Genomic DNA, 12914 nt, shown 5'->3' with positions numbered 1-12914 from the left:
AGTCATTGGCTGTTGTTTCCTATGCTATCAAGCCCTTGCCTCCTAAGTACTTGATAAGCTTGTGGCAAACAGCATTCCCGAGGACAGATGAGTGGCCGTTTCCTAGGCTTCAATCACTTCCTGACTGTTTTTGTGCCTGCTCACCCAACAATCTTAGTATCTGCAAAATACTAATACTAATGTTCACTGCCATGTGAGGCTACCAATGAGTCTGAGTCTCCTCATCTGATCGCTTGCTTGTGTCCTTGCAATCTGGCGGTTAGCTTCCTCCTCATCTGTCCTACATAGTCACAGAGGCAATCCGTGCATGGGATCCAGTAGATTACATTGAAAGTATCTCCCACCTCCAAGCAATCTTTACACTGCATCGTTTGTCCTCACATGGTAGCCTCTGGGTGATGTGCAATGCCCACTTGCCAATCTCAAAAGCTGCATCCTACTGCTTCCAGAATGTTTTTGATGTATGGACGGGTGTGCCATTTAGTTGATCTTGTAGCTTGTTTCTTCCTTTCTCTTCCCACCATGTTACCCTGACATCTTGTAACAAATGTTGTGGGTACCCATTCTGCCTGAATTGTTCACATGAGTACCTTTGTTTTCTCCTGTGTGGTTCAGCGTGGCTCTGCATGCCCTGTTATGAACTGGGCCATGGGTGACCGCTACACCTACACAAGGAACTATATTACAACAGCTTAGCTTGCTGGGTATTGCAGTGGGTTCTCAACCTGCCATTCCATTTTCTTATCTGTTGACAAGCTGAAAATGGTAATTGTCTACTTGTTTTGGCCTCTGTTGTGAACTGTATGTCTGAGAAGACAGAGCTCAATCTGGTAACTTTAGGCATAAACAACCAATGAATAGGAGAGGAACTAATTAGTAGCTTACCTCATAAACAGCAGTTCAGTCCATGTTGTAAAAGGCTTGGGAAGATTTTAAAATCTTGAAAGAGATCCCACCTGAATGAACTCCCCAGTAAATAATGGTTGGGATTTCCTCTTGCAATTTCCAGCATGCTGTATCTCACCACAACTCTTACATTAAAACTCCATGTTGAAGTTAATATGACTTTTGCTTTCTAGACCATGTCCTATGATGCAAGGCTTAACACAGACCGAATTGAAAAATCCTACCTATCCCCCATGACTTTCTCTAAACTGGTATCCTGTACCCCTTTCCAGCCAACCAATTCTTCACATTTCTTCTTATTGTACATTTGGGTCTCCTGAAACATTGGAATTATTTTTTTCTCAGCAAAGCTTGATCTCATTCCTGGAGCAATCTAAATGGAAGCCTTTGGTCACCCAGATGCAACAATTTCCAGCATCCCCAGCCACTGTATCTAATTATTGCTCACAGGTTTTCCACCCCTTGCTCTGTCTCTTCAGTAACTTTCCAAGCTGTTGGGATATAAGTTGCTGGGATTTATGTTCCCGAATATAAACCCTTAAAATAATTGGGGTTTGATTTATCCACCAATGAATGAAGGTATGGCCTATGATTCCAAGCTGAGGGGATATCTGTTTAAGGGATGAGTATATACTCTGTATGTGTGTGTGTGCAGTAATGGGATTCAAATAATTTAACAACCGTTTCTCTGCCATAATGACCATGTTGTAAAAGGCTTGGGACCGTGCTGGGTAGGCATAGCTCGGTGGTCATTGACAATATGGCTGTGGCCAACTCACGTCGATGGGTGCTTCGCCTTAGCTGTTACAATGTAATAAGGGTTAACCGGAGAGGCAGTTTCTGTAAGCAGGGCAATAAAGATGAGGCTAAAAACAACACCAAAATGTTTCCTTCCTGCCTTCCTTACAGGATTAGCCCTGTAAAGTGGGAAAAAAATAAAATAATGTTTCTTCTAACAACTGGCTCTCCGAACTGCTTAGAAAGTTACCAACCGGTTCTCCCGAATAGGTGCGAACCGGCTGAATCCCATCACTGTGTGTGTGTGTGTGTGTGTGTGTGTGTGTGTGTGTGTGTGTGTGTGTGTGTGTGTAAAAATGTTCCTAATGTATCAATCGATGACCTATTCATTTATAACAACTACTTCTCTTTTCAATTTGTTTTCTACTGCAGAGCTATTCTCCTCAGTATGACTATGACAAGGCTGGACCAGGCCCAGGCGTTTTAACTGTAAGATAGTAGCATGACCTTTATGCTGCTTAAATGGTTTCTCTTTTCTTTTCTTGCACAGGTTATCTAGCAAACGAATTCTGATTTATGGTTGCCTAAAACGTAACTGGATTAAAGCAGTATTCTCCCTCGGATTTATGATTAGATATACTCCTGGAAACCATTTATCAAACCAAAGATGTACTTGATGTTTCTGCCTCATATTTTTGTTTCTTTTCCTTTTTACATTTTACAGCAACCCCCTCAGCTGTTTTCATCACCTGCTTTTTGTTCCCATGTGTTTCCTGCAATGTTTGCTCTTCCAATTCTTTTTGTCTAGATCTTTTTCCTCTTCTTTCTCCACTGCAACAAATTTTCTGGGCTACTAATTGCACAGTATTTGCTATTTCCAGAATGCAGATATCAGTGGGTAATAAATCAACTTGTTAATTGTTTAGCATTATTTTCACATAGGAGAGCTTTTTTTTTTAACTTTTAAAGTTTTCAGCCTCCCTTAATAAATATATTCGGATCAATCATTCCACGTGATGTTCCAAAATAAAGCTATGTTATTAACTTGGTTGCAAACACCAAATCAAGGTTACACGAGGCAATTTTGGATTTTTAAAAATTCAATTAACTCGGGATGGTGCTGCCTCTTATATGTTGGTCAATCTAGGCACAGGCCTCGAGATGGATTGGGATGTTGTAGAAGGTAAAGAAAAAGGATTGTGTGAAGGTTTTTCCATTTTTAGAAAAATCACACAACTCATCGTCAGATGAATGCCAAAAAAATGGGTATTAGGCACCTACAGTGTACCATGGTGGTATCTATAAGTCACCTGGACCTTGAGTAAGCTGCTGAGTTTTTCTACAAAAATAAAACGCAGCACATAAATTCTGTTCACAAACAAAAATTAATGAAAGCAAATATTTTGAAAAAATGTAAAAATGTGTGTGTGCGTCGATATGTGGATGTGTGATATCTGCATAATCTGTGAAAAGGGCAACTGACCTCACGGTGGGCTATTAAAAGTGCTCTCAACAGACTTTCCTGGATGTCTACTTCTCTCCTACGTTGTCCATTTGTTACCATGTTATAAATCATGAAATTCATTTGTCTTCTGCTTCTCACAGCGTTTTTCTGCTTTTAGTCATCCATCCATCCATCCATCAATCCATCCATCCATCCATCCATCCATCCATCCATCCATCCTTCATAATTCATTCATATGTTTCCAGTTGCTCACCATTTTTTCCTTCTTACAGCTTCTGTTGTTTGTAGCCTACCGCTGGCTTCTGCATCTGAGATGTATGAACCAGAAATGTCGTCTTCTTTCATGTCTTTGGTTGATAAAGTGCCTGAGAGGTGCTGGTTTTTCATGGGAGGGTTGTTTGGGGAATGGATGGCCAGAAGGACTACAGCAATTAGATGTGTCTTCCAGATATGTGGGACTGTAACTTTTGTAATTTCCAGATAGCAGTTAAGTTATTGAATTTGATATTAAATATCACTACCATTGTCCTGCCATTGGGTTCTCAGCTTGTTTCACGGTTCCGTCGCCACGGGAACCAACACTCCCCATTTATCCGGGCTTATGACCGGCTATGGTTTCTCATAGGCTGGGTTCAAACCGATGCCCAACAAGCCGCCCTAAATCGGGATCAATGGCGTGCTGTAATCCGTGATGTCCTGCCCCTGGCCTTCACAATGCAACGGTCACTGCCTTATGGACGTTGACATTTACGAAGATTAAGTCCTAAGTCCTAAATATCACTACAGAGCATCTAGCAGAGAAAGACATCTATGGTTATATCTTACCAGTGGCACTGTATTTAAAAAGAAAAAAAAAATTGAATGCCCCAATATTGATTCTTGTTTATATTTTCTATATCATTTTTTTTAATGGATCCAAGAATGTGTGACAAAGGACAAAGATCCTTTCCCTGCATTTCCCCCTTTATAAATCATTTCCATTGGGATTAATGGAGCTGTTTGCAAAACTTCAAACTGAGTTGCTGGGTATATAGGGCTCTGGATGGGCATGAATGTACGAAGCCCTGCATATCAGAAGTCTCCAACCTTGGCAACTTTGTGAACTTCAACTTCCAGAATTGTGGAATTCTGGAAGTTGAAGTTCACAAGTCTTACAGTTGCCATAGTTAAAGACCCTGTAGTAGATGATTCAACAGAGTTATGCCAAAATTCTAGGACAAGCAATTACTTTTAATATTTCATTGCTTACCAAGATACAATTGCATACTTTCTGCTTAACAAAAATGAGATGATAGCCCCAATCATCTAATGAGTCCTAATGAATCACCTTACAAAATGAAGTCAACCCATTTTTTTCATCATAGCAGTTCACCGAAAGAAATATTTCTTTGCCCATACATCTCTTATGTCACTGATTTCTTTATTTATTATTTTTAATTCACATAAACTATTTCCAGCTCATATATATATATATATATATATATTTAGGACTAAATATCATGTATCTGGCCTACACATCCCAATTTCTATTAAAATTGTATGTGTTCAATAAAGGTGAAGAGAGCTGGATATTTAGTTAATGAACAAGAGTGAACATCTTGCAATCTTATTCAACAAACCATACAACATTCTTGCAGAGAAGTTGGATATGCATTTTTAAAACAAGATAGAGCGAAACAATATGTAGAGAAAAGAAAATGGCCATGCTACTACGAGAAAGAGAGAGAGAGAGAGATCAAATAAGTCATGTACCTTTTCCCTAGTGCTCAAAGTTCATAGCCTTATACTACCTTTCCCAAGTTTTCCCATGAGACAAGCAGAGTCCCCAGGTGAGGAACTGGTAACTCTACTTAGGTCAACTTGGGGTATGTCTCAATTCCCAGAATCCATAATTAATCACAGGCAGCACACAAATGAACTTGGCTTACCAACAGAACCTTCTATCTCATCCTACTGACTGGAGCTGCCTTGTTCATTGCTTTGTGTGTAATGAGTTATTTTTGTCTTAACCCCAGCCTAGGAAGTGAAACCAATTGAAACTGAACTGAAATGCTGATTTAACACTAGAGCAGGTCAAGTTAAAAGCATTTCCACTTTTCACATAACTCGCTTTTGTTACAGTATACGCACTGCCCTTTGCACTCTATTTCGATACAGAATTAAAAATTTTATCTGCAATTCATTGCATTGTTTTTCAATCTTCCCCATAGGGTGGTGGCGGCCCTCCTGGCCCACCTGGTCCTGCTGGCCCTCCTGGTCATACTGGTCCTCCAGGTCCAACTGTAAGTATTTGTCATTTCTTTTTCTGCTTTCAAGTTATATTTTATACTGTTGGTTGGTTATGATAACCATGTCACTAAGGAAGGCAAGATTGTGCATTAAACTCTAAGGAACATAGTTTGAGCACAGCAAAGAACAATACATTCAGTAGCCTTCTGCTATTTAGTAGGGCTGCTAAAGATATTTTGAACCAATACGTTTTCTGAAAGGCTGTCTTTAAATTTTGGAATGTTAAGTATTTAAAACAAAATAGGGTATTGCATCTGGATCACTGCCAAACTATAGACTTTGTTTTAAGATAAACAGAATTCAGAGATGGGGAGCAGTGGTGGGTTTCCATTATTTTTACTACTGGTTTACTTGTGCATGCACTCGCGCTCGTATGCTCTCGCAATGCTTCTGCACATGCGCAAAAGCATCTGGGTGGGCAGACAAAGCCTCCCACCACCACTACTACCTGTTCACCTGAACCAGGCCAAATCAGGAGCAATCCACTTCTAGTGAGGAAGGGAAGCTGCCTTTGAATCAATCTTGACTTCCAGAAAATGCCTACACAAGTTTCTGAAGTTTTCTTGGCAAGATTTCAGAAGCGGATGGCCATTGCCTGTTTTCTAGGACTAAGAGAAAGTGGCCACCCAGCTGGCATTTTTGTGTCTAAGACAGGATTAGAAATCACAGTCTCCTGTTTCTAGCCTGTGACTACATCAAAGTGGCTCTCATCATATTCAGATATAATGAGAATCAATTCTAATGCAGCCCACGGGACAGGATATAGGGGGAAGGCTGATTGTATAGTTGTGGCTGCTAACTTGAGTTTTATTACCCCCACTTGGTAGATACCCCTTCCATAGGGGTAGGAGGAAGGAGGACAAAAGAAACACAGAAAACCAACATTCCTTTATATAGTGCTTTGTACAAAAAGAGCAATTACTTATAAGACACATTACATTATTATATGCACAAATGAAATAGAATGGGTTCATCTGGTCCAATTCCCTATCGTTCCTAATAATCTGATTATTCACATAGTGGAAATTTGTTCCATCTGATTGTAGATATGGTATACAGTGATCTAATGAAAGCAACTCCTCTTTTCTTCATTAGGGACCTCATGGATACCAAGGTACACCCGGTGAACCTGGGCAAGCTGGAGCTCCTGTAAGTATCAATATTGATTTCTGAAGATCTCATACTATACAGTATATCATATTGTAAGATAGACTTGTTTGTGTGTACATCAGTGGTGGGATTCAGCCAGTTCACACCACTTCAGGAGAACTGGTTGTAAACTTTCTGAGCAGTTTGGTGAACTGGTTGTTGGAAGAATTCATTAGGGCAGAGAACCGGTTGTTAAATTATTTGAATCCCACCAGTGGTGTACATGTGTTAGTTATCCAGTTTGAAAAGTAATTTGCTTCATGAGTTAATGAAAGTGTGACCCGGCAAATGCGCGTCCAACAAATGCGCACTGACAAAACCATGCCGACAAAACCGCGCCACGACCAAACAAACAACATAGTGGGACGCAAAAACAATGTTAGAGGTTAGGGTTAGGATTAGGGTTAGGGTTATAACGTTGTTTTTGCGTCCCACTATGTTGTTTGTTTCGTCGTGGTGCGGTTTCATCGGCGCGGTTTTGTCAAAGCACATTTGTCGGGCGCACATTTGTCAGTGAATCAATGAAAGCATATGCCTCTTGGACTATTGTGTTGTTTAGAGGTCATGGACAATCACCCACACATATATACAACTGTATTTTAAAAGCTGTGTGTTTACCAAGGAACTTTCTAACAACATGCAAGAGCTTTTTAGAGCTATGATTTGAGAGCAGACGTGGCCTACAATGGTTTGGATCTAAATGTGATAGGGAAAAATTCTGTAAACGACATCATTCCAGGTAATAATGGGATGAATACTTAGTTTCATCCTCTCTGCAATCTTTTTCTGAAAATATGCCCTGGTAGATTGGGGAGTTTTCCAAAAGGTTATGATGCTGAATACAACTGGAGGAAGGGTGATTTGGTGAAAATCTATTCTTCCATAAGTTGAACATTCTTCTGGAGATCAACTTTTTGTTTGGAGCAGATCAGATCAGGAATAAACCAAGTTGCTACCTTTTTTTTAAAGAAAATATAATGTATATGCTTTTAAATATATGTCCCCATAAGAAAAGAAATAATTATGTAACAGAATATTGTGTTATTCTACACTTAATTAAATGGCACTATAATCAGACAAAGGTACCTCATCAGCAGGGCCCGCAGCATTGTTATAATTATTTCATATTTAGTGGCTGAACCAATTTATTTTCTTATTGATTTTTTTTTAAAAAAAGGCTTTTACAAATATTTACCTCCCCTCTCCCACCCTCAAAACCCGAACCCCCCCCAACCTCCCCCCCCCCAACTTCCCAGAACAAATACAGGGTATAAATCTTTAACAAACATATTCTAAAATAAACTTTAAAAAAGTTAGTATCATCTTTCATTTGAGCTTTAACTCCTCTTTTGTTAGGCTAACTCTTAACAGATTATATCATTCCTCGCTTTTTCAGTCATAAACTATCTGGAATTTCTTAGTCCCATATTTATTTTGAATATAGTCAATCCATCTTCTCCACTCCAGTTTATATTTCTCATCTGAGTGGTCCTTAAGATATGCTGATATTTTAGCCATCTCTGCTAAGTTTGTTACTTTTAATGTTCATTCTTGAAGAGTAGGCAAATCTTCCTTCTTCCAGTATTGCGCCACCAACAGTCCTGCTGCGATTATTAAATGCAAAATCAAGTTAGTCTCTATAACAGTACAATCAGTAGTTATACCTAACAGGAATAACTGAGGGGTAAACTTTATCCTCTTTTTAAGAATATTTTGCATAATCCACCATATTTTTATCCAAAATGCTTTAACCTTTTTACAAGTCCACCATATATGGTAATATGTAGCATCAACACAATCACATCTCCAGCATTTAGGTTGTAAATTCGGATACATGCAAGCCAGGGTTTTTTGTTTTTTTTTTGGATCTAAATGCCATCTATAAAACATCTTATAAAAGTTCTCTCTCAGATTTTGGGCTTGCGTGAAACCAATTTATTTTCAAGGATTTGAAATATGACAAACACATGAAATTATTTCCAGTATTTGGCTATTGAAAAGCTAGTTTCTCTTCTAATATAGTTTCATTTTTCATGGCTGTTTCACCATTAATGGGAATTCTTGCTTCACTCCACCACTTAACACACAGGCTAGACCTGCATTAGTAGGTCTTTTAAGAGGAATGGCTGTTTAAAAATCTGCAGTTTTCAGATCTCTCCTCATAGGAGCACTTTGAGGTGTTTTTATTTTTCAGACAGCCAGACAAATAATGCAATGTAAAAAAAAAAGATGAGAATAGGGAGTGGAGCTGGGGTGGGGGGTGTTGTAGGCTGTTTTCTTTTGTTAATAGGCCATGTTACAACTCATCCTGGGATGGGACAGTAATTTTTAACTCCTACTCACCATTTCTCAAGAAAGAAGTGAAGATGTCTGCAGGAACCCACTGTGTTCTGTTCCACAACTTCATTTACCAAATCCTCAAAATCAGTTTGAAGAGAAACTGTAATCTCAGTTTTGGGGAGGGAAGCTGGTAGAAGTATAGAAAAATCATATCCTTGAAATACTTCCAAAGCCTATTACTGTATGTTACGTAATTAGCAAAATATTTAGCTTGCTTTTAAAATCTCACATATATTTTGATATTGTTGAAACAGAAAGTGATGTATACAATCAGCAACTCAATCACTTTGCAATGGCCTAGCAATACACAAAATATACTTCCCTCAGATCTGAATTCCTCAGTGAGAAATTTGATTTGTCATCCTACATTTTTATAATTTGGGGAAGGAGTATATGCCTTCAAATCAGTATTTGCCATTGCTGTCTTCATAGGGGCTGACAGGCAATGACTGAGCCCAGTTCACCTGGATGGTTTTATGCATAAAGAGGGACTAGAACTCACAACCACCTGGTTTCTCTGAGAGCTAGTTTGGTGCTTTAACCACTACACCAAACTAGTTCAAAAAGGAAAGCATCTGTTTATCTTCGGCTTTTATGTAACTTTATTTTTCTTTCCAGGGTGCTCCTGGCCCTCCAGGAATGATAGGACCCCCTGGGCCTTCAGGAAAAGATGTAAGTTTTTGATTATCAATACATGAATAAAGATAAAGTGGGTTTTTTGGCATGTCACTCTAAAGATACATATAGTATGAGTGATATACTTGCCGTAATTAAAGGCCCCTTCCTCTGAGTTTAATCTTTGGGGGGGGGGGGGCACAGGACAGTTCAACATAGAAAGTTGCCTAATACTTAAAAGCAGATTTTTTGGGGGGGTGGGGGAGAAAAACATTGCTTGAAGAGGAAAGAATAATAAAGCCAAACATATTTTTTTTTAAAGAAAGCATTCATATGCTGGATCCAAATGTGATTTTTCACAGATTTTGGCATCTTGATTTTGATTGATGTTTCAACCCAAAGCTCTTTTATGTATTTACAGTACAGTGAAGTAGAAATCAACTAGTTTCCATCCTGTGAGGCAGAATTTTAGATTTTTAAAGTTTTTTCAGAAAGAATGTTTCTTTAAAAGTTGTTCTAAGTTATTATACTGTAAATTGTTTGAATTGTTTGTACCCTAGCCTTTAGACAGTTTCTTCCATGAAAAGCAGGTTAAAGATTCAATAATTAGATTTCATTAAAGACATAACTAAAAAGATAAGGTCTGTTGGTTAATGAACTCCTGCAGTGCTTATTAACTAAGGTAGCCTAATATTTCTGCATTAGCAAAGACATATTTTTGCTCTTCACTATTGGAAGGGGTCTATTCATTCATGAAGTCCTTGGATCTAGAAGAGGCTTCTGTTGACAGAAAAAGGAGAGGTGATTTCTGAGCAATTTTCCTCAGAACTCCTTATTTAGATCGTATCATTCTATGGGGATAGAGAAAAATGCAAAAAAAGAACATTCCACTAATCATGTAGAATCATTTTATGAATAGCATCCTAAGTGCATTGCAATGCGGTCAAGCCAACTAAATCAATATCATCTCATTAGGAGCACTTCAGTTGAGCAAATGCCCTACATATAGATACATATTTTTGGTTAATTTTTGTGTGGTCTGTTATCAGTGAATGTCTTTGGTTAGCTTTCACTACCCATATATAAACTCATAGCAATCTAGAAGACTTTCCATTCCATCATGCATAAAACTGCTAGATGATGTAATGGTCAATTTTCTGACTGAGTGGTTCAGGAGATAATGGTATAAAACAACCACTTGTAAATTCTTTCATTATCAGTCAAAAGACCCGCCAGATGTGCTGAAAGAAAACAAGACAGATTTTGTCTGGAAGTCTACTGAAGATATCTTGGTTGTGGGGAGGAAATATTCCAGTTGCCCTAATTCTTGTAAGGCCAACCAGCACTAGTGCTGACTGGCAACTACACGGAGGAGAGCCTTTTCAGTAGTAACTCCGACCCTTTGGAACGATCTCCCCATGGAGATTCGTACCCTCACCACCGTCCAGGCCTTCCGCACAGCCCTCAAGACCTGGCTAGCCCGTCAGGCCTGGGGACAAAGATAATTGCCCCCACCCGAATGATGAATGAATGTTGCTTATTATTTTACTTCTATGTATTGTGTATGTCTAATGTTTGTATACCCCCTCCCCTCATTTTATGTAAGCCACCCTGAGTCCCCTCAGGGAAAAGGGTGGCCTATAAGTATTAATAAATACTAAATACTAAATACTAAATACACTAGCACCACAATATATAGCCAAAGCTTCTTTTCATCGCTATGTGTTCTTATTTTCTAGCCCATCTTAGAGTGACTATAGAGTATGTATGTCAGTGTCTACATGTAATAATTGTATATTGTGTCTTCAGGGAGAATCTGGAAGACCTGGAAGACCGGGAGAACGTGGCGTGCCTGGCCTTCCTGTAAGTAAACACATTTTTCTTTGAGGATATGTTGGGAACTAACCCTAAAAGGTACTAAGCCTTTTGAGAAACTCCATTGTGTGTATCAGGGGTGGGTTTCTCGCCCCGTTCCAACCGGATTGGTTGGAACGAGGCCGGCGGCGTCCTCACGCACGCACGTGGCGCGCGCGTGCATGCACGTGGCACGCGCATGCATATTAGCGTCTGCGCGATGCTCCAGCTGCTCCTGGAGGATCGCGCAGGCGTTCTGCGCATGCGTGGAAAGCGCGAAATTAAAAAAAACCGGGTAAGGAGCGGGCGCGGGTGTGCAGGCGCGCGCGGGCACGGGGGGGGGGGCTTCGCCGTTCCCGGAAGTTACTTACTTCTGGGTTCGGTGACCAACTGGATCGCAGGGACCGGTGCGAACCGGTTGAAACCCAGCCCTGGTGTGTATGTGTATTTATATACCAGACACCTCCATTTCAATTACTTGTGTGATATAATTATGTCATTGTCCCCCTACTGCATTCTTCAGTCCCCACCAATATCAAACTAAGCTCTATTTTGTGGGAAGAAGTCATGGCACCCTATTATTTCATAACTTAGGGTTGATGGGAAAAGGCATGCTTTGACACCCATCTCCACCCAGGCATTCTCCCATCCACCTCCCACTTCCCCAATTAAGAAATGCACAAATAAGTTAAAAAAAAATGCCTTTCCATCTATGTGATCTGACAACTAGGTTACAAATAAGATATTTTGTCTTGTTGAATTTGCTCAGCCATTTCCAGGTCTCCTATTTTCTTGCTTCCCTTATAAGATTTATGTCTGTTTATCAATGATATTGATTGCTATTGCTAGTTTTATGCCTATGAGAAAGTTGTAGGTTTTATTCCCGGTTGTAAAAATAGCCATGCTGTTACAGTCTTTCTACGCTTACAGTTCTCTTCTTCACTCATATATCCTCCCTGCCATTTCATCAGGTAGAAAGTGAGAACCTAACTGAGGGTGCCACAGCAGTAACATCTGAAAGTTATAAACCGAAAGCAATCAATCAAATTAAACATGACTGACAACAGATGAAGCAGAGGACAAATAGCATAAAATCACATCCTATGGCAGCTTCTCATCAAAGAACAAAATCATAGAAAATGTAGTGGCATCCATGTTTTGCAAAAAGACCAGTTTCTTTCTGCTATCAAAGCCGAGGAAAATTGTTTTTAGATCTATTTGGAAAAAAAGAAAGTCATGGTACGTCATCTAATTACACAAACACCTTGTAATTGAATATTCAGAAATAATCCATTCCAAGGATCAGGTGTTTTTTTTTGAAATATTGAGGCATCCTTTGTATTCTGAAGTATTCCTCCTTTTGGCTTTCTCTGGTTTGATTCCCTGGATAATTCCTCAGGTATTCCATTAGCCATGCTTAAACTCTTAGCCTGTTTATCATTTCCTGATCATCATAACCTTTCAATGCAATTGTTCTCATCTTATTTGTGCTCTCTCTCTCTCTTTCTCCCTCCCTCCCTCCCTCCCTCTCTCTCTCTCTCTCTTAATTTAGGGCCAC

The 12914-nt window shown here is 39.4% G+C and overlaps 1 protein-coding gene across 1 annotated transcript in view; it reads left to right on the top strand.

The window, feature by feature from the left end:
* Positions 1-12914, top strand: part of COL3A1 (collagen type III alpha 1 chain) — an 84612-nt gene that overhangs the window by 35658 nt on the left and 36040 nt on the right. The window contains exons 5-10 of the mRNA XM_087707997.1: positions 2077-2133; positions 5320-5391; positions 6494-6547; positions 9506-9559; positions 11312-11365; positions 12909-12914. The exon at positions 12909-12914 is cut by the window's right edge and continues 48 nt beyond it. Of these exons, the coding sequence (XP_087564123.1) occupies positions 2077-2133; positions 5320-5391; positions 6494-6547; positions 9506-9559; positions 11312-11365; positions 12909-12914 (297 nt within the window). The remainder of the gene's footprint in view (positions 1-2076; positions 2134-5319; positions 5392-6493; positions 6548-9505; positions 9560-11311; positions 11366-12908) is intronic.

Source organism: Thamnophis sirtalis, unplaced genomic scaffold (assembly GCF_051295495.1).
Source record: "Thamnophis sirtalis isolate CommonGarterSnake01/CBP01778 unplaced genomic scaffold, rThaSir2_p1.2 scaffold_1, whole genome shotgun sequence".
NCBI lineage: Eukaryota > Metazoa > Chordata > Lepidosauria > Squamata > Natricidae > Thamnophis > Thamnophis sirtalis.
The sequence above is the reverse complement of the archived record's forward strand: the minus strand, read 5'-3'. Positions and strand labels throughout refer to the sequence as shown.